This window comes from Merops nubicus, unplaced genomic scaffold, assembly GCF_000691845.1.
Source record: "Merops nubicus isolate BGI_N331 unplaced genomic scaffold, ASM69184v1 scaffold2559, whole genome shotgun sequence".
In the NCBI taxonomy this organism is placed as follows: Eukaryota; Metazoa; Chordata; class Aves; order Coraciiformes; family Meropidae; genus Merops; species Merops nubicus.
In genome coordinates this window covers 85,564-110,350 of record NW_008633038.1, presented here as the reverse complement: position 1 = coordinate 110,350, position 24,787 = coordinate 85,564, and the positions used below count along the sequence as shown (strand labels likewise).

Here is a 24,787-nt window from a genome sequence, read left to right as displayed (position 1 = left end):
TTATCTGACAGGTAATGAGAGTTTCCTTCAAGTTATTTAGCAATAATTTGAAGGTTTGAAGCAATAAATTGAAGATGCTTGGCATCATTTGACTCTTGTGTTTTGTATCTAACAGGTGGCCAAAGAACAAGGATGGTCACTTTATTGATAAATAGCAATATCATGCCAGTAGTATAGGAAGAAGTTGTATGTTGACCTATAGAAATAACGAAAAATAGTGCCTAATTTTTTCTTTTTTGTTTGCTTTTCATGGCAGCGAATGTACTGGAAGAAGACTCAATGGAGCAGGACATAGAGAGCCCTGTCACCATTCATCAGCCAAAGTTGCCCAAACAAGCTAGAGAGGATCTGCCAAAAAGTATAAACAAAGAATGTGCCAAGAGAAAAATCCAGAGGTATGTTAGGAAAGATGGGAAATGCAACGTCCACCATGGGAATGTCAGAGAGACTTACCGTTACTTGACTGACATCTTCACTACCTTAGTCGATCTCAAGTGGAGGTTCAACCTGTTGATTTTTGTCATGGTTTACACTGTGACCTGGCTCTTCTTTGGAATGATATGGTGGTTAATTGCCTACATACGAGGAGATATGGATCATATAGGGGACAGCACGTGGACCCCATGCGTCAGCAACCTCAATGGGTTTGTCTCAGCCTTTTTATTCTCAATAGAGACAGAAACCACCATTGGGTATGGTTACCGGGTCATCACGGACAAGTGTCCCGAGGGAATTATTCTGCTTTTAGTACAGTCTGTTTTAGGTTCTATCGTCAACGCTTTCATGGTTGGCTGCATGTTTGTGAAAATATCCCAACCCAAGAAGAGGGCAGAAACCTTGGTTTTTTCTACAAATGCAGTTATTTCCATGCGGGATGGAAAGCTGTGTCTGATGTTCCGAGTAGGAGACCTTAGGAATTCACACATTGTAGAGGCATCAATACGAGCCAAGTTGATCAAATCCAAACAGACAAAGGAGGGGGAATTTATACCACTCAACCAGACAGATATCAACGTAGGTTATTACACAGGGGATGATCGTCTCTTTTTGGTTTCACCACTGATCATCAGCCATGAAATTAACCAGCAGAGTCCTTTCTGGGAGATTTCCAAAGCCCAGTTGCCCAAAGAGGAGCTAGAAATTGTTGTAATCCTAGAAGGAATGGTGGAGGCAACAGGTAACATTTCTTATACTTTGTATAAGGTTAATGCTTTAATTTTAGACAGGAAAATCAGTGGGTTTGCTTCACTTCAAAGGAATCACTTCAATAGTCACTATATTTGAAAAAGACATCAGTTATCTGGTTAGCTTCAAAACTAAAAGCATGCCCAGTTTAACTGTCTGTTCCATCTTGCCTAATGGAATTAATGTTTTTTTCTGCTCTGTTTGGAAAATGGGATAGCATTTCTCGTTTTCTAAATTTTTCACAGCATGTCACCCAGTTATTTGTCATTCTATTGCAGGAGCAACTCAACCACTAGGACCTTGTGGGATAAAATGATGTAGAAAAAAAAAATCAGTACAAAACTGTTTGTGATTAACATGGAAGCACTATAGTTCCTACTGCTTCCAATTACCCATGGGTAACTGCAGAATAACTGCCTGCCACATAAAATTCCTAACCTGTTTAAATCCTGTAGGAAGTGATAGTGTGTTCAATTTTCTCTTTTTGCTTGCTTGTTTGCTTTCTTTTGTTTTAACTTGTAACATGGGGCTTGTTCCACTTTAGTATACAAAAGATCTCTGACTTTGAATTTCACTGAGGCCTCCTACACACTGCAGAATTGTACAGAACACTTAAAGCTCGTGTATATAAACAAGACATGCTATGCCATTAGAGTCCTGTTGAGAGGCTATTTGGTCATTACCTACAATTATAACAGCAGAACTTCAGATATCACTTGACATGGAGAAAATAGTGCTTGGAATTCACAGGAAATGGACTAGTGATGCTTCTTCTTTGTGTTAAAGACTAGTAGGAGGATGCTTTCTCTAAAACTGCTGTATTTCCAGCAGTCAGAGTGCTGGACTTGTTTCAGAAGCTGGATGTACTTTTGGGGGGTTAATGACGGCATCGATCTCTGAAGTGAGTAAGTACAACCAATACAAGGGAAGGGTGGTTAGACAACGAAGAAAGGATGTGCTTAGGGAGCAAGAGACACTGACGACAGAAACAGAAGAACCAGATTTGCCATTTTTCCCTCCTGTTGTAACAAAAGCTAGGAAAGTTTGAGGATACGGATTATACATCTCTGACAGAGGTACAACCTTTCTAACCCTGACTCATGTTTTGCAACTGGAGCTAGGAAATAAACAGCAGGCTCTTACTAGAACATGTGTGTGTGTTTCACACATCTATTGTGTGGTGTCAGAAGAAAACAGCACTTGTCACCCTATAATAAACATGTGAGACAAAAATGGAGGAAAAAAAAAATCAGAAGGAACTTGGCAGAGAATTTGAAGTAGTAAATGCAAGGCTTCTGAATTTTCCAGGAAGTAGGTGGTACTGAAGAGAAATCAAAATGAAATGTTTAGTGTTTCTGATATGTGCAATAGGCTCAGAGGTTCTTCATCTGCGTCACCTTCAGGTGAGAAGATGAGGAAATTGCTGTTTGTTAGCTGACACCATTTTTAAATTTCTGAATTGCAGCTAAATGAACTTGACATCCCAAAGAGCGGTGGATATTTTCAGGTTTACTGAACATCATGTTTTCCAGAAAAATGCCTGGCAAGTAGTAGTCATGTAAAAAACATCTCACCCAAAATACCTATGGAATCAAAAGACAGTATACTTCCACAGTGCATTAGATGAAGCTTTGTTGTTTTAAGCCTTGTCATTCTTCACTGTTTAACTCTCTCTCCCTTACCTTATCTTCACCCCTACACACTCACGTGGCTCTCTGGGCTCTCCGGGGTCTCCTTTGCTGCTCTGATACTGACCACATCTTCCACTCAGCCATTTCCAGCCATCACTGGAGGGGGTATCTCTTAGACTGCTCAGCCAAGTTTAAGTTAAAATAATAGTGTCCGTATTAACACAGAAACTGGATGCAGTGATTTGAAAACCTACTGAAGTCATCCAGGATTAAGGTGTTACCCTAGGATTGAATAGGTAGCTACATTTACAGTTTTAAGCTGCTCCATTTTCTTCTGTTTGGGCTCTCTATCTGCTTGAGATATGAGGGAAGGGCATCAAATAATGTTCACTGTCTATGGCATCAGAAAGATTAATGTCTTTATTACCAGCATAATTTCTGAAACATGTTTCTGCAGAAGTAGCCACTTGTTCTGTGCTTTGCCCACATGCATTGGGTTATTTTTGTTGAAGATGCAATCAGGCCGACTTTCTACCAAAACTAGACATTTTCCCTCTTTTAATTTACAAATATTTGTCAGTTACATCCTAGCAAACACTGAAAGCAAATTTACACTTCTTTTAGTGTCAGACTACTGCTGTGGCATGTACAGAATAGCTCCATACCAGCAAAGGTTCTGGTCCCACAATTATGCAGCACTAAACGACAGGATCCTGGAATCCCTCCACACCTTATGGGAGAGCAGTAACATTAAATTCAAATTAACTAACTGTAAAAAAAACATGACTAACTCACTGATCTCAGTTCACCAGTATTTGATATTTGCCATTCAAAAAGTTTGCTTATATTAAAGTGCCCCCACTACTTTCAAATTATTTTCTAGAGATCACTTAAGAGATTTGTTAGAGACCAGTTAAGAGATTTGTTAGAGTATGCACATTTATAGTGATGGAATTTGAGAAAATTATTTTTTTATTTTGGACCAAAAAAAATAGATCTTGAACCCTGACTCCTCTAAACAGCTAGCACAAAAGCTTGCATCTGAAGAACTGTTTTATTGATTTTAAACGTAAAAAAAATAAAAAATAAAATCTACAATTAAGAATTTTTCATTATAATTTTAATAGCTTTTTCCTAGCAATGGGCTTGAATTTTTTTAAGCTTCTTTCACCTAGCCAAAAAAAAAAAAAAAAAAGGAAGTCTTTTTAAATTTGAGAAGGTGAAGTGAGGAAGTGAGTATGTTATGATAGCTACAGAAACTGAGGCATTTACAATAAAAGAAGAGATAAGAAGGAGTATTCTGAACAGCCCATAGACTTGTTGGTAATGCAATTCCTGTATCATAAACAGCCTTGTTCAAATCCCTCCTCTAAGCCTGCATCAATTTACAGAAAAGAGCATTTTCTAACACAGGAAAGGAATGTGAAGTATTCTAACCTACTTAAGCCAGCAAGATCCTCAAACTTTGTGAAGTTTTATCTACCCCATAGGATACACTAGATCATACCCTCTGGCAATTCCCTCTGCCTAAAAAAATAAACACAGAAGTTGAAACAGTACCAAGGAAAGAAAATTACCTACACATCTGGAACTCTAAAAAAATTAACAACAAAGCCAGACAGATAACTTTAGGCTCATATGGATAATTTTACATATAAACTTGCAATAGTGTACATTTATAATTCTGACATACAGGCAGCTTGAGAACAGTACTTGCAGAATGGTTTACAGATAAGTAAACAAATACACTTGCCAGCTGTGGAAAATGTGTGTGGAAAGCAATAAAATGTTCACATAGACACTTATATAGTAAATGATGCTATCAACTAGACAAACATTGTATAAAACTATTCCCACTCTTCACTACAGCTTCTTTGCCTGACAGATTTATTGTCTTTTTTATTTCTCCAAGATGAATTGCTACATTTACCCCTTGTCCTTGCCCAATCCTAACAAATATCTCCCTTTGATATGTATGTTAGCACTTCCGACCTTTCAAAACATCTCTGCAGACTTTGCTCTCTTTCCAAATAAGCATTGCTTGGGTTCCAGTTGTTCACTGTTTTTCACTGCTCTTCAAATAAGAGATGTTTATACTTTCAGATTGCTTCTTAAGGGAATGTAGATGAGAGGGAGAAAAGAACCAGGATTTCTCATACTCAAGTGTTTCTACAAAACAACTGGTGAAAGTAGATTTTATTGTTGTGCTCTGTGATGTGACCAACATACATTGACTCAAATGCAATTTAAAAAAAGTTAAGAATAATTGGCTTCTGCTGTAAGCTGGATCATCATCATTTCAGGTATGGTCAGACTACAATGGCTATTCAAACTTCAGTTTTCCTTTCCTTCTTTTTTAAGAATTTTAACTTCTCTTGATGCTAGGTTCTAGACTTAGATATCTAGGTTAACCTTCTCATATATGTGTATATTCCATATGGGGGTGTTGGTAAATAGCTCGCTGAATATGAGATGGCATGCCCAGGTAGCCAAGAAGGCAAATAGCATCCTAGCTATTTGAAATAGTGTGGCCAGCAGGACTACAAAAGTGATCATCGCCCTGTATGCAGCACTGGTGAGGCTGCACCTTGAGTATTGTGTTCAGTTTTGGGCCCCTTGCTCCAAGAAAGACATTGAGGTGCTGGAGAGTGTCCAAAGAAGGGCAATGGAGTTGGTGGAGAGCTTAGCGCACAAGTCTTATGAGGAGCAACTGAGAGAAGTGGGGTTCTTTAGTCTGGAAAAAATAGAAAGATGCTCAGAAGAGACCTTATTGCACCCTACAACTACCTGAAAGGAGGTTGCAGCAGGGTGGGGGTTGGTCTGTTCTCCCAAGTAACAAGTAATAGAACAGAAGGAAATGGCCCCAAGTTGCACCATTGGGGGTTTTCATTGGATATTAGGAAAAACTTCATCAAAAGTGTGGTCAAGCACTGGAACAGGCAGCCCAAGGAAGTAGTGGAGTCATCATCCCTGGAGGTATTTAAAAGGCGTGTAGATGTGGCTTTTAGGGAGATGGTTTAGTGGTGACCTGGCAGTACTGGGTTAATGGTTGGACTTGATCATCTTAAAGGACTTTTCCAACTTAAATAAATCTGTGCTTCTATGATCCCTATTTCCCTAGAGCTTGCCAGAAATCCTTTTCACTTATATTCCTTGCTCATGTTCCCATTTTGTAAATTCTAACAAAACTTTTGATTGTTATTAATTCTAACACAGAGAATGAGGCATGTTAGCATGAGTAATTGCAGTCATGAGCTGGAGTTCTGAATGCTAGCAAAGAAAGGCACTCCAATATCTTTGTGATGTTTCAGGAAGCTTTCTATACAGGTGCAAAAGATCAGTCTGTTTGGTGAAGGAGCCTATAAGGTTTAAATAAGACAATAATCATTTCATAATAGTCAAAACAGTATGCAAAATGGCAAAAATTAACAGTGCAAAGTTCATGAGAAAAGAAATATGCTGATTATGAGTATTTCAATCAAAATTTTAGTGATAGTATCTACACCACTTTCAGGGAAGGCAGGGAAAAGGTATTACATGTTTTAACAGATTTAGTCTCTGAACAATGCTGTACTACACAAACACATTGCCGAGTGCTTGATAACAGCCTATTGTCCATCTTTCATCCCTTTCCCACCAACTGGCTGCTCAGCTCTTCACAACTATTTCTCCTTCACCCTTAAACATTTAGATATGATACTCAGATTCAAGCATAACTCATGTGCCAAAAAGTAAGATCCCTAAAAAACATGCTTGAGACCCATCGGTATTTTTATTAACAGTATCTTATTAGCTTTTAATAGCTAATTAGATACTATTAAAGAAATCTGTTTTAAACACAATTCAAACTTGTAGAAAAGCTCCATTTTGCATATCGTGCTCCTGCAAACCATATTAGATTTCTCTAGGCAAAGCAAAAGGGCAGTTTCCATTTTTTTTGCACACTCCCACAAACCTCTACTGTCTGTGTTGCTCCTTTCATAGCACAGTGGCAGAGAGACATGTCCAAAATTTTGTCTTTGCTCACATCTCCTTCTCACTCATGAGCTTACATATGTTATCCCTTTCAGAGCTCATAATCTACATAGCCAGAGGAATTACAAAATAAAAAAGTTGTGCTTCATCACTGGCCCTGCTGCTGTTTCCTGAACAGAAGTGCACAGCAGAAAGCTCTGCTGACACCCTCCTCTTTGAACAGCTCAGACCTCACCGGCCACCACCATATGACTCCCACTAGAACCCTTTGGTGCCAGACACTTAACAAGCACTGCTGCCTCCAGCATAGCTTCAAGACACCAAGTTTTCCTACAGTTTCAGCACAGAAGCAAGACATCTGCAAAGGTGATAGAGTGGAGTCCCTGGGTCTTCAGACCCAGCTGGGACACCAAGGAGTGACTGTGTATTACTGGAGTAGTGGAGGGACCAAGAAAGTAGAGGTTGAGCTGCACTGAACAGTGCTTGTGTCCCTTGTGCCCACACAGTCCCCATCACAAAAATCTCCACTTCACAAAAACCAGAGGGATGAGTCTCTACAAAGGGCACAGCAACATTATTCAGGTCAAAGGATTCCCCAGGCAGAATTAGCTCACTGAACATTTTTCACCTGCTTACAAAGTGGAGACATGATTTCTGAGCCTTTCTGAGAAATGTGTCAGGACAGTGAAGTGCCTTGTACATTTCTGAGCACTTTTCAAGACAAGGTGTATTAACCTAAGCATGCTCAGTTTGCTCATTTGCTCTTGGAACAATGTAAATTAAGGGTCAGCACTGAAATGCCTGATTTGGGAAAGGAAAAATACAGCTATCATTTCTAACTTCAGACTTTGGCTTTTGGTCATTTGAGGTCCATTAACCTGGAGAGGAAGGCTGCTGAGCACCTGTGGTGAAATCCCAGGCACACATTGATTTGAGTGAGCACAGTGTCTCACCCCTGGAACTTTTGCTGAAATGAACTGATTCTTTCATGTTGATTACCTTGTTCATTTGTGTTTGATCTCCAGATATGAAGCATACTTAACTAGCCTGCAGTTCAAAACTGTGCAGAGTATTTTTGGCAAACTCTGTTTTTACCCATATTTCTAAAAGATCTCTTCACTTCTCCCCTTGATGCTTATTTAATTCCAGCTGTATAATATTGTTTCCTCCTGTTCTGTCTCACTGAATTGTAACGTAAGATAAATATGCTACATTACACTCCTTGATAACAGTAAAGCATCTCTAAATTTACAAATATTACATTGGTTTCTAATGAATGTTAGCGGGCAGATTATTCACCTTCAGCAGAAAGTTTCCACAAAATTGAGTAGAGTAATAACTGTAAAGTCAAACATGATCTAAAAGATTTAAAAATAAGCAAGCAAAGCTGTTATGTTAACCAGAAATTCAAAATCAACATTTGATAGACTAAAAAGAACAAGAGTATGGACTGAGCTAAACCCACTGGCTACATAAAGTACTTGAAAAAGATAGAGAAGACTTTTGAGTATATGTTTTCCATCCTAGAAAGCTGCTGCCGACACTAAAAACTCCCATTGTGGCATAGCTTCTGGGTTTCCCAAGGCCACTATAAAAACATGGTCTCAGTGTTCTCAACCACAGTATTTCAAGGAAAATCAAACACAAGTTCGGAATCACTCATATGCTTTGCCTGTTTTTCTCCACCCTGATACTACAAAGAGCTGAGCTTTAGTTTATCCATGTAGCCAAAGAGGGTTCCAAGAGCTGCTCACTTGTATCGCTGAAGAGTAGCAAACTGACACCTTCTGATGACTCTGAGTCCAGGCAGCAGTGTAGGCACCTACGACAGTCCCTGCACATGGGCTGCTTTTACTGAGCAGCCACACATTTCTCAACACTCTCACCTGCAACCTGGAGCAGCATTAATTTGTGCTACACATCTGGAGGGAGGCTGGCCTGCTTTTTTCATTGAGGAGAACGATCCAGAACTTCAACAGGAGAATACACTACCAGAGAGCCATATTCCAATGCAGCATGCTCTCATCTTACAACAGTCAGATTAATTCAACAAGTCATTTAACGTTAGGTGCTAATATCCCAGTAAGTCATGCTGAACATCTATGTTTATTATTACAAAGTTGATTTTAATATAAAAAACATTTCCTTGTGTGACAACCTGTATAACTGCCAAGCAACCTACATCTCATTTTTCTGGCCATATTCCAGCCTTCACTTCTCCACAGCTGCTGAATTGCCAGAAGAGATGGAAAGAGAGAGCATCTTCTGGGAACGATGAAGCTGCTGCTGTGACAACAAATGTGAAAGGCACAAAGAGAGTTAACCCTTGTGCTCTTGTTCACTCACTCTTTCTCCTTCATTCCCACCAAAACCAAGAGAATGAAAGAAAAACTGAGTCATGGCGCTTTACAAGATTTCAGTTCTTCCTGGTTCTGATGATTTTCACTTGTTGGGATCTCTGTAGAATGGAAAAAATCTTTTGTTTAAGAAATAGGATTTTAATAAATACAGGATTGTTGAGTTTTAGATATTCCATTCTTACAATTTAGCCAAAAAATAAGCAATTTCAAGAAACATTCAAAACATAAAAGCAAAGAAAAAATGAAAGAGATCCCCAAAGTCAAATTTTCCATGGCTATGACATACTCATTTGAGATTTCTGAAGAATGCTAAAATTTTATTCAGAAAGCCAATTCAGAGTGATTATTAGGATCAGCTCTACTAACTTCTCAGAAATAAATGGTGGGAAGGGTAACATGCACTGCCGTTACTAACTGGAGCTGGAAGAGGACAGCATGTCCTCCGTGTCACCAAAGTGACAGCAAGAATAGAAAAGGAAAAAGACAAGATGAGGAAGGAAGCTAGCAAGCACCACTGCCTATATCTATCGTTTGGTACAGGCTTCTCCAGGAGATGAACGGGCTGAGGTTCACACATAAAATTAATATTGCTGCACACACTAAATTCATCTGAGTAAACTGGGTACAAGTCTCTGCAAACACAGTTCTAATCGATTCATTATATCTACACCTCTTAGCACAAGCTACTCAGCAAGTGAATTATATACACCAAAATATGTCCTTTTAGTGAACAAGGCCTGACGCATGCTGGACCCCGTTAGTAAAAGTGTCCCCATTAGCTGGAGGAAAGCAACTGCTCCTCTCTATTTACCACCTGTGAGGCCATCTCCTGTATGTTGTGTCCAGGTCAAAGCTCCCCAGTACAAGACAGACATGGACTTGCTGAAGGAAGTCCAGCAGGGCCACCAAGATAACCAAGAGCTGGAGCACAGGACACACACACAAGGAGAGGCAGAGGTCTCTGGAACTGTTCAGTCTGAAGAAGAGACAGTGCAGGGGCCCTTATTGCTGTCTGAACCTTCCAATGGGAGATTACATGGAAGATGGAGAAAGGCACATCTCAGAGGGGCAAAGTGACAGGACAAGAGACAACATGTACAAGCTGCAATGCAAATAATTCTGATTAGACACTAGGAAAAACATGGGTGGATTTTTTTTTTTCTTTTTTTTAACCAGAAATCTAGTAAGACCCTAAAACAGGGGCCAAGAGAGGTAGGAAAACCACCGTCCCTAGAGATATCCATAACTTGTCTGCATAAGCTCCAAGCAACGCAAATTTTTGGCTGTGTTTTTTTTTGCAATGGGTAGGGCCAGATGACTTCATATATCCCTCCCAGGCTAAATTAGTCTGTCATTATGAAAAGCTAAGCCAGCTCCTGTGAGAATTGAATGTCTTTGAGAAATGAATAGCCCAGCTAACAGCTTTCGTTGTTCTCCCATGTCACCATTTAAGAAATTGTTTCATATACTTGAAAGCTGTTCTGTGGCCACCATTAAATCAGCAGAGACAGTAGTGCCTCAGAGAGAGGAGGCAGAACTGGGTAAAATAGGAGGAGTTCATTGCTGTGAACAGCAGGCAGCCCGTGCAACCAAACTTTACTCCAGGAGGTCTGATGGCAGAGGAAATCTTAAACTTGTAAGGTTGGAATCTGTCAGATGACTAGTCTTTGAAGAGTGACCCAATCATTGTGTTAACTCACAGCATTCCCTACTTGTCTTGGATTTTGCCCAACTCCCCGAGATGCAGTTTTATTTAGGTGCAGAAAAAAAAAAGTTCTTTTGCATCTTTCTGCCCCTCTAGGCAGCGAGAGAGGTTGAGATAAGCATCCAACATTGCTGTGATTGCCTATTTCTCTATCCATTGGACAGGTTTTGTGTGATTCAAGGTACCAACACAAAATTCAACTACAAACAGTTGCTCAGTTATCATTATTATCATTGTTGTCATTATCATCACAACTAGTAGCCTTATATCTAGCAACAGAGTCAAAGTGTTTAAGATTTGTCTTTGGGTGGAGCCCTATGGTGCATCAGGATTGACAATTTTTATTCCACATTTCTGACTGATGAGGACTAACGTGAACTGAAGAGAGAAGGTCTTACCACTAAAGGAGAAAAAATCAATTTGACTATAGCAGAGCAAGCACAGCAAAAAAGATTTATGACTCAGCCAGTCCAATTAAATTGTGCTGGCACTTTTTTTAACCAGCCATTAGGTACAATTTTTTTCACCCTTGCATAAGAAGTATAAATTTATTACATTTAGGTCTCCAGGATGGGAAAATCCCCCTTCCTTTTCATCATTTTCAGATTCTTTTCCCATTATTCTCTTTTTACAGTGAGAAGACAACAAATGAGCTACTTTTTCAGATAATAAGTGCAGCAGTGAGCTTCTAACTGCCAACAGGGCCATGACAGATGTCATGAAAAAGCATATAAGAGTCCAAAGACAAAAGTTTTGGGTATGTCAAGGATTCTTGTCTGGCCAAAAAAAATCTGCTTTGAAGGCAGTAGCCACATCTACACAGCTGTGAAGTGGAGGAGGTTTAGCTTTGCTGGTCTGAGGAAAATGCTGTTCACCTACCATGAGTCAAGGGCAGGCTCTCTTGAGAAGACAGAAGCCAGCAGCTGCCTTCACAATACAGCTGCCCCACAGTTTTCCAGCACCTGACTAGTGAAGTTTGGTGGTTTATGAGTGATTGATCTGGCCTCATGTTGTGCACCCTTATTACATCAACTCGCGTCTTCCCAGAGCATTAGTAGAGAGTATTCATTTCAGTAATAGAGGCTGTAAGTACCATTATAATTGTGTGTCAAGACCAGAGTAAAGTGGTCACTCGCAGGACTTCCACCATGATCTGCAGGGCAGGAAGGGGAGCCAACACCAGGAAAGGGGTGTTAACATCAACTTGAGGGAGGTACCACAGCAACTAGTGCAGAATAAGCACAAGCCCACCCTTCACAACTGATCTCTGCCCAACTATTCCCCTGAAGACCAACTGGTCTGTTCCCTTTTCCAATTTTACAATTAAATTGTTTTGTTTTCTTTTTTCTTCCTGGGGCTTGAAAACAACTACAACAGGGTTTTAAAATGCTGTTAAATTAAGCAAGATCCAGGGTTTAAGACACAAAACATGAATCTTGACCTTACTATATCTGCCTTCCTTTACCCTCCAAAGGGATATGAAATACTGTTCAAGTACTCAAAAGCCATCAGTGACAGAAATAGTCCGCAAACACCCCCTACCAATGTATATCAAATGTTTAATATACAACTTTATGCATGATCCAAAACTGTCCCAAACCTATTGAGTAGGTCTCAGTCTCTTGTGGCCTTTGAATTAGGACCCTGCAGAAATAAATTGAACTGCTCAATGCCTGTCAGCTCCATAATGACCTCAGAGAAGAAAAAATTAAGACTCTAATTAAAAGGCAAATGAAAGATTAGACGCAGATATTTTTTTTGTAATCTAAAGTACACATACTGGAAGTTTTGTCTATTAAAAATGGGACTTTGTGACATTTGAGGAGACTCCATACCTATGGGAGGAACGGTAATATCAGGCAGGGTATCTTTCCCTTGGGTATGTCATATTGCAGCACTCCTGCAGTCATTCTGTTCTCCACAGCCACTATTCCATCTGTGTACAGATGGAACAAGCCATTCCACAAAGACAGCCCAAACAAATTTTGAATATTTCATCATACAAACTGTTCACAGCAAATACAAACATTGCTATGTATGAAAATGCTTGGTCCATGAAAATATACCTTATTCCATCTCCCTCCCTTATGTACTCAGTTCACCACCTCCTACAATGCTTTCCATCTGTCGTTCATGGTTTAGTGCATAATCTGTTACAAAGAAAGGAACCAAAAGCCAAAATTTCACCAGGTATAGCAGGTCCATTACAAATTTGTGCTAATGGTTTCATTTAGAAGAAAGCAGACTTGGAGCAGAGAGCTAGAAACTTTTGTAAACACGCACAGATCTTGAGGCTAGTCCTCTTCACGGCAGCCAAGACAGCCATCAGATCTGTCCCAAATCTCTTTTTCAAGTTCTCTTCTCAAAACACTACAGTTCATTAAAGTAATGGATACAGGTCGAAGGACCCAGGCACAAAGGCCTTTTCACTTGCTGGAGTTCTTCAGGGAGGTGTCACTTCTCCTAAAAATGTCCATTTTTCAGCTTTCTCAGTCCACAGAGGGTGCTACACAAAAATGAAATAAAACTGGAATTTAACCAGTTATGGAGCTGTCTCATAGTTTGCTACTGTAAAAGGAAGCCTTAGTTCAAACTACAAAAGCAAAGAGACCAGTCTTTATTTTTGAGTCATTATGATTTTTGGACAAAGTTCTGATAGCTGCTAGCAAGACAAACATCAAGGAAAAACAGAAGAAACTGTTTCTGTTTTCAGAAGAAGCCGCCCAGGTAACTGGTAAATTCACCATCCCTGGAGGGGTTCAAAAAATGTGTGAACATGGTACTTCAGGACACAGTTTAGTGGACATGATCATGTTAAGTGGATGGCTGGACCTGATGTCCCTGGATGTCTTTTCCAATCTTAATGATTCTGTGATTCTATGATTCTTTTCATTACATTATGTAAATACCACATCAAGCAACCTAGAAGAACACAGAGAAATAAAAATCAAAATATATCCAGGATTTTCGCTGGAAATTTTTTTCCAGATTAAGCCCTTCTCCCTTCAGAAACAAGGAGAGGTTTTTTGAGCATGGAGTCCTGTTTATAGTATGAGGCCTGGGCATCACTGTTCCAGAATTGCCATGCTCACTTCCTCCTCAGTTTTTCTATATTCTCATTCGGTTTCAGGTGGGCCCAACAGGCAGACAGTATTTCAAATTAGTCTGCGATGCTGAAAAGACAGCTGCCAGGTTTTACTGTTGTCTGCAAAACAACCAAAATAAAATGTACAGAAAGCAATAAATAATCATAGTAATTTTTATCCAGGAATTCATACAGCATCTTCCACTTGAGGACAGCAAAACAGCCAGGGCATGATAGGTTAGTGCTGTGAGTCTCCTATTTCCATGTTCTTTAACTGGTTTTGACTTCTAGCTTCATGTCATGCTCCGCTGTGACATAGAAACCCCTAAGGAGGGGACATAAAATGACCAGGTCCATCTTTTGGGGACCAAACCCATCATGTAAATCTCCAGTGACTCAAGATCAGCAGTCCAGCTAGAGGTGACAAATTATAGGCTGATTTGCACCAAGCTGAGAGGGGATTTATGTGACTGAGGAAGATTGGTATGAAGAACTTCAACAAAGTGGAGGGATAGGTCATGGCATTTAACAGGTATTTAGGCTTAGGTTTGGAGTTACATCTTTAACTTACTATGGCAATACCAAATTTATACATTAGTATGGGTTATGTATATATATCTCTCTGTGTGTGCATATATAAAACAGCTGGATGAAAAGATAAAATATTTAAGTTATGGTGTTTGTCCCTGAGGATGTAAGAGACTTGCTCAACTAAACTGACTTCTGATATGAGTTGTTTCTTCTGTCGTCTTAGAAATTATTTACTCAAAGATTACCTCAGAGCCCCTGAACTTCAGAAAAGTTAAGATAGAACAAAAAGTCACTTTTAAAACCAAATGTATCAATATCCAATGCCTTTTGCCGGGAATATGAACCACTGCTTTGATTGTGTGATGGGAATGTGGGAGAGATCGCTTGGCTCATTGTTACCAAAAGAGGCAGCTCACAGGATGGCCATGTCCTTGCTGCACTGTGGTCACACAAAGGCTGATGGCTTGGGATCTGAGGAGACAGAGCCTGGGGAGCTGAGCAAGGCAGAATGCAGCAGCTCTAACAGAAGAATAGAGGCTCAAATTGTCATCTCTCCAAGACAAGCTTTTTAGGTCTGGTTTGCCTCTCAGCAGTCTATTCAACACCTACCAAGAGTGACACTACCTCATTTTTATGGACATCTTCTATGTCAGGCAGCCAAGCATTTCTCTCCCTCCTTACAGCCCAGAGCCTCAGCAGCACATTGCTTTTCCCCCAAGGCACCTGAGAAGATGTAAAGACACAAAAAAAAAAAAAAAACAAACAAAAAAAAAAAAAAAAAAAAGTGCACTCTCCTACAAGAATGCAGGAGGCATCACATCTATGGGACCCTATGGAGATCCAGGCAATCCTAGGGCAACTAGAGTGTGTCCTTGAGTAACACTTTTCAGCATCATTCCCCAAAAAACACCAGCACCAGCACCAGCACAGGGCTGTCACTGGCCACTGGAAGAACAGTACACTTCAGCCAGATATCTTACAGGTAAAAAGAGCACAGTACAGAATGCCTTATCTCCACTATTTCAACTCTGCAGGACTTAAGAAGATAAGAGAAAATCAATTTTAAAGCAATTTAATATTTAAATTGAGGGTGGACATAACATACTAAAATGAACAAAATACATAAGATACCTGTAGGTTGTTTAAACAAAAGGAGGAGAAAACAGTACTGAGCAGCAGCAGGTGTACTGGCAGATTAGCCCTCGGTGTACAATTGGTGCTGTGAAAGCAAAAAAGTTGTAAGCTGTCTCATAAATCCATGCTGGCATTTGTAATATGCATTATAATGCCTTTATCATGAGACCCTGTAGCACCACACTGCAAGTGCATGATGAAGCCATGCTGATATAAAGAGCATATTCCAAGCAGGTGCTGCTACTATACAGCAACTGTATTTTCCACACATATTGCATAACTACAGCTCAATTACAGCTGTAAGATCAGTCTAGAAAATCTTGTAGAAGCAATATTTGTACTGAGGGAGTACGCTTCTGCTCTCCAGACTGTTAAATCCTGAACTTTCATTATTGTGAGGTTGAAGGCCTGTTGCTAAAGGGACCCTGAAAACAGTTATAATCTGCCAAGGAGAAAATGTAATTTTATCAATGAATTTTTAACCACAGATTGTTAAAAAACACTGGGTTTATGAAGCTTCTATAAATATCATGAGAAGTGTTTGAGCAGAAACCACTCAAATATACATGGCCACTCAAATCCCAGGCAAAGTAACAAAAGAGTAACGAGGTCCTTTAACTCCTTTTGTGGATATGGTGTTTACACATGTGGGAAGAAGGGCTAGAGAAAAGTAGAGGAACTGATATAAATCAAAATGTCCTTGCTAACACAGAACATAGTATAACACAGAGTTATAACACAGAGTTTTACAGCAGTCAGTTGTCATTCTGGTTATAGTTCAGGGCCAATTAGCTCCTCCACTGCAAACTCAGTGAACAGTAATTGTGCTAAGAAAGCAAGCAGTTGCTTTCTACAACCTGGCATAAAGTATTTAGGGAACATATTATGGTTTATATTCTTTTTCTACCAGTATGAAAGTTGCACACATTTGTCAAGGAGGAAAAAAGGAAATCTGCTTGTGGAGAAGTTTTGCTTAGAGCACAAAACCATTTTGACAGTAAAACACAGCATTTTGAAAGGTGTTGCTATGGGCTGCTTACCCGGAGGGCACTTGTTGGCATTAAAATGCTGAGACCCTAAGAAGCAGCAGTTGCAAACATGTGTGGGAACATCCTGAGTTCACGGAAATCAACAGAAAAACTCTTGTTCCTTTGAGTCAAGTCTAACCACATCATCACTGGGGCTAATTACATTTGCATAATCACTACGCTGATAAGTAATAGATTTAGTGTAATATCCGATATCTCCCATGCTGTATTTATTAGTTTTCCAGTGCAGGTTTTCTACTTTCTCCCTTCTTTCTTATAGTAGAGTAATTGAATGCAAAACTATTCGATTAGAAACAAAAAGGTACCATGTGAGAAATACTTAAAGCCTAAATATGAATACTTCAAGCTTTAAACTAGAACTCTCAAACTGTGCACAATGCTGTTTATTTCCACAATGGAATAAGACATGGGTGGAGGGAATTGCTCTTATCCCAGTCTTTTGGCCTCCTTTGGCTTTAGTTTGGTCACAGAGGGAGAAATGGTCCCACAGAAGAAGCCATGCTCCAAGAGCAAGATGTCTTTGGTAGGCAGCAAGGAGAGCAGCAGAGGGCCTGAAGCTTCAGGGGTGAAACCTGTTTCAGAACAAGATCAGACCTATCAGCAGCAGGTGATACTCAGCTGCTGCAGCTCATGTGCAGCACCACACCTGCCCAATGATGCTGCCTCTGCCTTCCAGCTGCTCTTGCTGCTCTCAGCTGCCTATACTGGCAACAGCTTTGGGCACATGCTGAGCACATGCCTTAAGCCAATGCATAAACTAAGGGGCTGTTTGCACACACTAACACCACAGTCCCTCTAAGGCTGCTGGGCTGCAACTTCATAGGCCAGTTTGAGACCTTCACATAACCCAAGAGCAAATTATCCATGCTGGAGCAGCACTATGCCCCCCCCCCCGAAAAAAGGAACACCATTGCACAGCCTTGAGCTAGGACTCAGGTCAAGCCAACAAGAATGAAACAGACCTGATGAAAAACAGACCATAAAAGAGATCCCTGGGCTGCTGCGTTACAGAGAGGCAGGCACTGGTGTGGTCTGGGGCAGAGAGCTCTTCCCTCTCACCTCATCTTCTGCCTCTTTGTTTCTTCATCTGAAAATAAATGAACACACAGTTCCTCTAGCCTTCAACTGTACAACTCAGTAACAACTTAAACTCATTTTGTAGGCAATTTGCTTGTGAACAATTATAGAGACTGCATCTCAACAGAGAATCTCTGCATCTAATGTTGGTAATGCACTTAATAATAACAACCCCACTTTCCTGAAAGAGAACATTAAACCTGTTCAAAATACAGTATTTTTTTCCAAATGGTAGTATTTCTTCCCTCCTACATCATATCTACCTTAAACAGCTGACTCCCACGTAACTGGCTCGGCAGTCTCCTCTATTTGTTTAAAAGCCATGTTATTTCCACTGCCATCAAAAAGGTATGATTTTCAAGTGAAGTTATTAAGTTTCCAATACAAAGAACAGTGTGTGGGTGCTACTGAAGGAAGCTGTCAGTAATGAAAGAGAGTTTCTCTCCCCTCTTTTAGAGGATTGAGTCTTCCTGTCCTCTGGGGTCAGAAGATACCTTTATTTATTAGGATGTTTTAGCTGCCTTCAAAGAAGTGAAGCTAGTGTCCCAGAGTGAACTCGGTGATCTAACCCTTACTCCATCAGAAAAAAAAATTGAGACCTTCCCTCTGTGCATCCTTCATGGTGCTGCATGAACAGAAAAATACTCTGTTCTTTTAACTAGCTTGCTTACATCCTAAGACTTGTAGCCAAAACATTAAAGACCGTGAGCAATGTCTCAACCCAGCTTTCCCCTGGAGACTCCATATGACCATCCCATCTACTTATCTGAATACCAAAGTCCAAGTGAACCTAATCTGCTAGAGCTAAGAGCAATTAAATTTGATCCACATGCCTGATTCCCATCCAGATTCTGAGCCTTTCATACGGGACACAAAAGAAAAAAATTTGTACTGCTTTCTGAAGGAAAAAAAGTGGAAAAAAGTATCTTCAGTTCTAACCTATACATTTTCACCTCAAGCTTTGTATCCGTGCTGACAGCATCGTGGACCTTCATTAATTTTACTGAGTTCAAACTAGCTTTATACCAACCCTCATATGTAAGTACAGATTCTGTCAAATGACGGCTGCTTGTTAATTTTGTGACACTGAACTGAGAGCTGAGAAAATCTCAGATCACTTCTGTGTTTTGTGAGAGTTTCAGCTTCTTTTCCACACAGATCTCTCAGCAGATGTCAAATCACTGCAGGTCTTCATTTACTGAATCTGACCTCCTTGAAGTTTCTCTTATCTGCCCTTTCACAAGGTCTTTCAGCTCTGTCCAGTCCCTCTGAGTTCCAGCACCTACACTAGTAATGAATTAAATCCTCCAGATTCATTCTTAAAACACTGCCATTGTTTCAAAACCTGTCAAGGCCCCTTAATCAAACCACAGCCTTCATTCAGCTAAAAATTATACCTCATGGTGTGTCAGTTTGACATACAGGCATCTGTCATTCTCCAATGAAGAGAGAAAGAAAAAAGAATAGACAAAAGGAAAAAGCAATGAAAGTTTTCTTATCTTCCCCACTATCCTCCCTTAAGACAGATATGCCACACAGAGGCCAATTTTATATTCAACTCAGATTTCCATGAGTTGATCTCCTCAAAATGTTGAGTTGTACACCCAGTAGCATTACCAGGTCCAGAATGGCTCAAGACACAGAAAATGCACACACAACCTTCCTGAACACGTGAAACTTGCTCTGCTCTTGTAACACACATTGATGTGCACAGTTCAAAACTTCTCCAGCTGTTGTTATTCTCATTCTAGGTTGTGTTCTCTTGCTAACAACCTATAGGTACATCCTGCAAGTTATGCCTCTCCATGTTGCCATAAAACACCAAGATTTAGGACTAACATTTTCTGAAATCAATGTTTTTCTCAAGTACTCCATGACACAAGTTGTACTAACTCTTCTGCTGACCACTTGGCAACTAGCAAGGATATTATCATTAATGGGCAACACATGAGCCAGATCCCTCCCTCTGTTCTTATATCCTAGATCCAAGAGATCCAAGGTGGCCCACTACTGGAAGAATGAATAGACCAATGTATTTATGACACATAACATAACAAAGAAGGGAACAAGTCAATTCAAAAAACAGGTCATGGGGGAAGGAAGGACCCAGGCAATCAGTTCAATCCCAGTCACACAGTAATTGCCAGGAGAAAGACCCATAATATCTCTCCTGTCTTGATCTTGCCCCACCATTACTGAGAACCCTACTCACTGTGAAGTCAGAGAGCCCTTTCAATAGCCAGTATCCCCGCACAGCACATCCACTGTATAAGCAAACCTTCCAACTGCACTGCAAACAGTCACCTCTTACACAAGTGGCTTCTTGCCCTGCCTCCAAGTTAATGTGGAAGGTGGGGGCACCTGGTGGTGATCTCCTAATCAGTTCCCACCCAAGGCTGGCCAGACGCTGAGTGAAAATGCATCAGGAGAATCTTTCTTGCCTGGTTGTGGACATCATCCCTATGTCAACCCTCATTCAGGGCTGGGGGTTTAACGCCAGCACCTCGACTAACCTACAAGGCAGAAAGGGCATGTCTGTTCCTATGCCAGCCACTTCTCTACAGCTTCTGTTTTCTACCACCCAGCATTTTTGTTCAACCTGGAAGCTATCTATGCTGCTGCGTGACAGTCCTTCAAGGAAGTGCAGCATGGGAGTGAGTCAGTAGCAGCCTTTAGGTTAGCCTAGAGATTTTGTCCCCTCTAGGGTATCAAATCATAATACAAAACAAAGAATCAGGCCTCAGCCTGAGGTCTTGTCCCGCTGAGCCATGCACTCTGCTCGTGAGTGGCCTAGCTGATTTACCCTTCCTCACACTTGGCACAGCAGGAGCAGAAAAAGAAAATTCAGACTTGCCCTTTCCTCTTGTCCCCAGCAGTTCCTGTACCCTGGGGAAAAAGAAAAGATGCACTTCACCACTCAGGTTGTTATTCTGTCCTTCAGATTTCTCAGCACTGTAACATTTTCTGTCAGCCTTTCCTGACTGTCCCAGGAAAGAAAACTCCTTCTGTAAGTGATGCTTTTCCCAGGAAGAAGTGTTCCCCATTGATCTCATTACTCTCTACCCAGGAAGCTCCTTTTTGTCCCATTCTCAGGCAAATCCCTGCTGCTGCAGTGTCTAAAGACTTTATACAGCAAAACTGAAATGTATCAGAAGTGATCCATAGCCTCCCTACATCAGAAGTGTGTGTCAGATGTGATGGCTGGTTCTTTTTTATCTTTGATCCATGCTATTCTGTTATTATATTAAAAAGACAAAGTCAGAAATGTCCGTCTGGCACTTCAGATGAAAAATTCTGAGTTATAGTTGTCATTGGAGTTTATTACTCAGTCTCTTGACTCTATAAAACCAGAAAAGTTCCATTTTGAGATCCTTGCCCAAGTTGAAGCAAGTCCATAGTTATTCTGGTCTCAGGTAATGAACAGCTGGGAAATAAGAACAGGTTTTTATTCTTTCTGTAGAAATTAAATGACAGGTAAGATGTTGTCTCTGGAAGTGCTTTGGCATTCAGCACAGATTAGACCCATGGTTTTATTCCCTGCTAAATTGTGTTGCATTGCCCAGTTAGGAGATAAAGAAGGACTATATGGGTCTGAAGTCAATCCATTTACCAGAAATGGAGGAGAATCATGTGCTATGCTTAAGACCTGTCCATATCTTTACTTATGGATGAATTCAAATGAAATCATTCCTTCAGCTGAAAAACAGCAATAATAACCTTAAGCTCTTGTGTGGAAAACATTTAGTCTGAGCAAAAGCACAGGGTGCCTGTCTAGATACTTGAATGATGACAGAATTAAGCTGCAGGAAGTTTAAATTATTGCTATATGATGGCACCAAGTTGTAACAGTGACCAGTCTGATTGCCTATTCACTGCTGTTTCCTTTTTTAGATGCCCTGTTCATGTTGGTTTACCATGGGCTTGCATTTTCATCAGAAGGATGAGGCAAACAGAGCAGGCAGGGCTTGAGGCTCTCTCCATTCAGTCAGTCCTTCTTTCAGTGTCTCTCCTTGGCTTGGACTCAGACTGACTTAAATCAGCAGATTAAAACTGGCCAGCTGAAGTTGTTACTGCTTCCTGTAAGCCTCCTCTTCTTTCTGACAAATGTTGTCACAGCTAGTGCTGTTTTAATGGACACCGTTGCTGCTGCACCCTGTGGTTTTCCAGGGTATCTACAAAAACCTTTCAAAACCCCTGGTTCAGATTTTGTAAGCATGGAGTTAGTAAGGGGTGCATTGCAGGATTTGGGTAGATGGTGCAAGCTACAGCACTAGCCTATAGTTTAGACTCCCCTTTGACTGCACATTTAATATATCGGTGCCCAACAGGGTCAGCATGGCCCTCAGATGCTAAAGCAGCTGGTGCCTAACTTAGCACAGTGTGCACCGACCACAGTCACATGCCAATAGGTGTAACTCATGCAAAAAAGGAGAACTAGCTGTTTAGTCAGCACAGCTGAGGAAACGAGTTGCAAGGAATCATTTAACCCTCACTGTTTTTCACACCTTCTTCCAAGTACCCAGTCAAAAGTAGCAGGGACCCACATCTCCTGATTGGGTGGAGCAGCAATGCAAAACCACTTGGAGTCTTTCAATGCTCTTCCAGTCTTGGGGATATTTGCTCTACCAGTAGCTTGTGAAAATTTTTTTTGCTGTCACTCTACAGCTCTAAAGCAGTAGTCACTCAGAATTGGGGTGTATGGTTACACCTCTCAGGCCACTTTTTCCCCAGAAGTCTTTGCTCCAGGTGTCGGAGCTCATAGAAGCTCCCTTCGGACTGACCTGTATTTCCTGGCAGTTTCCTGGAACAGGGGAAAAACTCCAGTGATAGAAGGAGACCGCTTTAGTGCTTTTTTGTACCACTGAAGCAGTACAATGCAGCATTAACACATTGAAGGATCTAGTCCATTAACTCTTAAAATTAGCTGATCAAGGGAGATGGCAGCGCTTGTGGGAAAACAAGACATTCAAAGCTTCTTGCAAATCCAAACTGTCCTCCTCTAAAGCATCACACCTCGTCAATTATACTTGTAGCTTTATCTCTTTAATATGACAGTGTAAAAATGCTGTAAAGTGAATTTTCTTTTGCAGCTGCTATCTTAATCTCCATCTTTCTCCCGTTAAAAACAGAGCTGCAAGATACAGCATTATTCAGGAGTTTTGCAGTGTCAGGGCTCTGATTGTGCTCCTTCTTTTGAGCTACTTGTTCACAGCAAATTAGTTCAAGGTACAACAATAAGCCAAACAGCAGCAGGCCAGCATGATCTGGCTTGAACAAGGCACTGTATGTAGTGGAAAGCTGTTGTCATGTGGTCCTATTGTCATTAGGTATTGCAGAGTTCATGAAGCTGAACTATACTTTTTAGATATGAATAATCCAAGCCATGGCATACTCATTCCCTTGGCTTGGTTTCCTTTGAATGAGTCCTTTAGTTGTCATTCCGTATGTGTTACCACACTCAGATTCAGAAACATTCATGTGATTCAGCAACCACACAGAAAAAAATGGATAAATTTTCAAAAGGTAAGAGATGCTCAAGAGCAATCCCATCCCTACAGAGAATTTTGCAACCCACTCTAATCCAGTCTTAAACCACTCTCTTCCAAAAGCCAAGAAATGCAGCAAGAAGATAACTTTTGACTTTTGGGAAGCCTGTATTGGGCCATCACCTTATCATTGGCTTTGGACCCATCAGCTGGCTAGTTGAAAACTTGTACAGATAGGATCACTTGTTAGCCCAAAAGGTACACATCACAGCTAGAGCAGTCAGTTCATGAGGAGACCATTCAATATTTCTCTTTCTCATTATCAGTATGGAAAATGAATGAGGTATTAAGCAGCTTCTTCACTCTCTCTCACACACACATATTGACAGAAAAACAACCTGGACAAGTTCACAAAGGGATTTGTTAAATGAAAACCTTCAAACTTGACCAAACTTTGAGGAATATCCCATGAAACACCAGGCTTGAAGCCTGTATTCAGTCATGGCAGCAACATACGATTAGCTGTGATTTTATCACTCTGCTGGCATCTGAGAGGATCATAGGCTTTTTTTACATTACTGTGCCTGGTAAAATCAGACAGAGCAAACCTTTTGCTCTGTGATTAATAACGTGTTAAGTCACTATTCCAAATTATTTCAACTTCTCAATGGTTATGAGAACATTTACAAGACTGATGGCTGGACTGTATACTTCCAACAGGCTGAAAGAGCTATCATTTATTACAGGGCTTTCTTGCAGTGAAATTGTGTAATTCTACCCTGGTAAACTGTGCAGAAAAAGAATTATGTGTTTTGGTACAGCATTTTCCCAAATTAGAAATCAAATGAAGCTTTCTGCACAACAAATTTTTTTTTTTTTTTTTGGGGGGGGGGGGGGGCGGGGGGGGGGGGGGGGCGCGAGGGGGAGAGGGAGGAAATACCATTAAACTTTCCTAAAAATGTAAAACCCAAACATTTCTGCACTGTGATGGTGCAACAGATCTTTGCTCCTTGTGTTGGCTGATTTATTCTGGTCATACCACAGTATTTTGTGGTGATTTGTTGTTCATTTTCACCATATGTTTATAATAGCCTGATCTATCCATCATTTCTCAGTTACTTTCTTGTAATAACTTCTTAACTGTCTCAGTGCCTGTCTCAAGTCTGTTGTCTTCTCACTGCTGCCAGTTAAATTCTATTCTCCTCCCCTCATATGACAGATCATAATCAAGCTATTTTAATACGCATTTGAAGGGACTGAGGACTCACACATCAAGGATTTGCTATTTGGGGTATAGGAGAAATGCAAAATCATTGCCCTTGGTATCTCTGCGCATCTCTTTGTATCTGTGTGTGTGTGTGTGTGTGTGCATATGCGTGTGCCACAGCCTCACGTCATCATGGCACCCACAGGCAAAATCTCCATTATTCTGATAGTATGCATTTTTCAGTCATGATTAAAAGAGAGGGAAAGCTCCACTGCAGAGAACAGAAAAAGGCTGAGGAAGCACAATTGCAACTCCAAGGAAGCACATTCTTGTTCCATGACGTGATTCATCTCATCTGCCTT

The 24,787-nt window shown here is 40.6% G+C and overlaps 1 protein-coding gene across 2 annotated transcripts in view; it reads left to right on the top strand.

Moving 5' to 3' along the window:
• The window catches only part of KCNJ6 (potassium inwardly-rectifying channel, subfamily J, member 6), a 40,149-nt gene that overhangs the window by 302 nt on the left and 15,060 nt on the right, over positions 1–24,787 (top strand). The window contains exon 2 of one of the 2 annotated variants that reach the window (XM_008948096.1): positions 257–1,177. In XM_008948096.1, coding sequence (XP_008946344.1) covers positions 257–1,177 — 921 coding nt within the window. Of the gene's footprint in view, positions 1–249; positions 1,178–24,787 lie in introns of those variants that run through there. The other variant, XM_008948095.1, reaches the window with a different exon arrangement.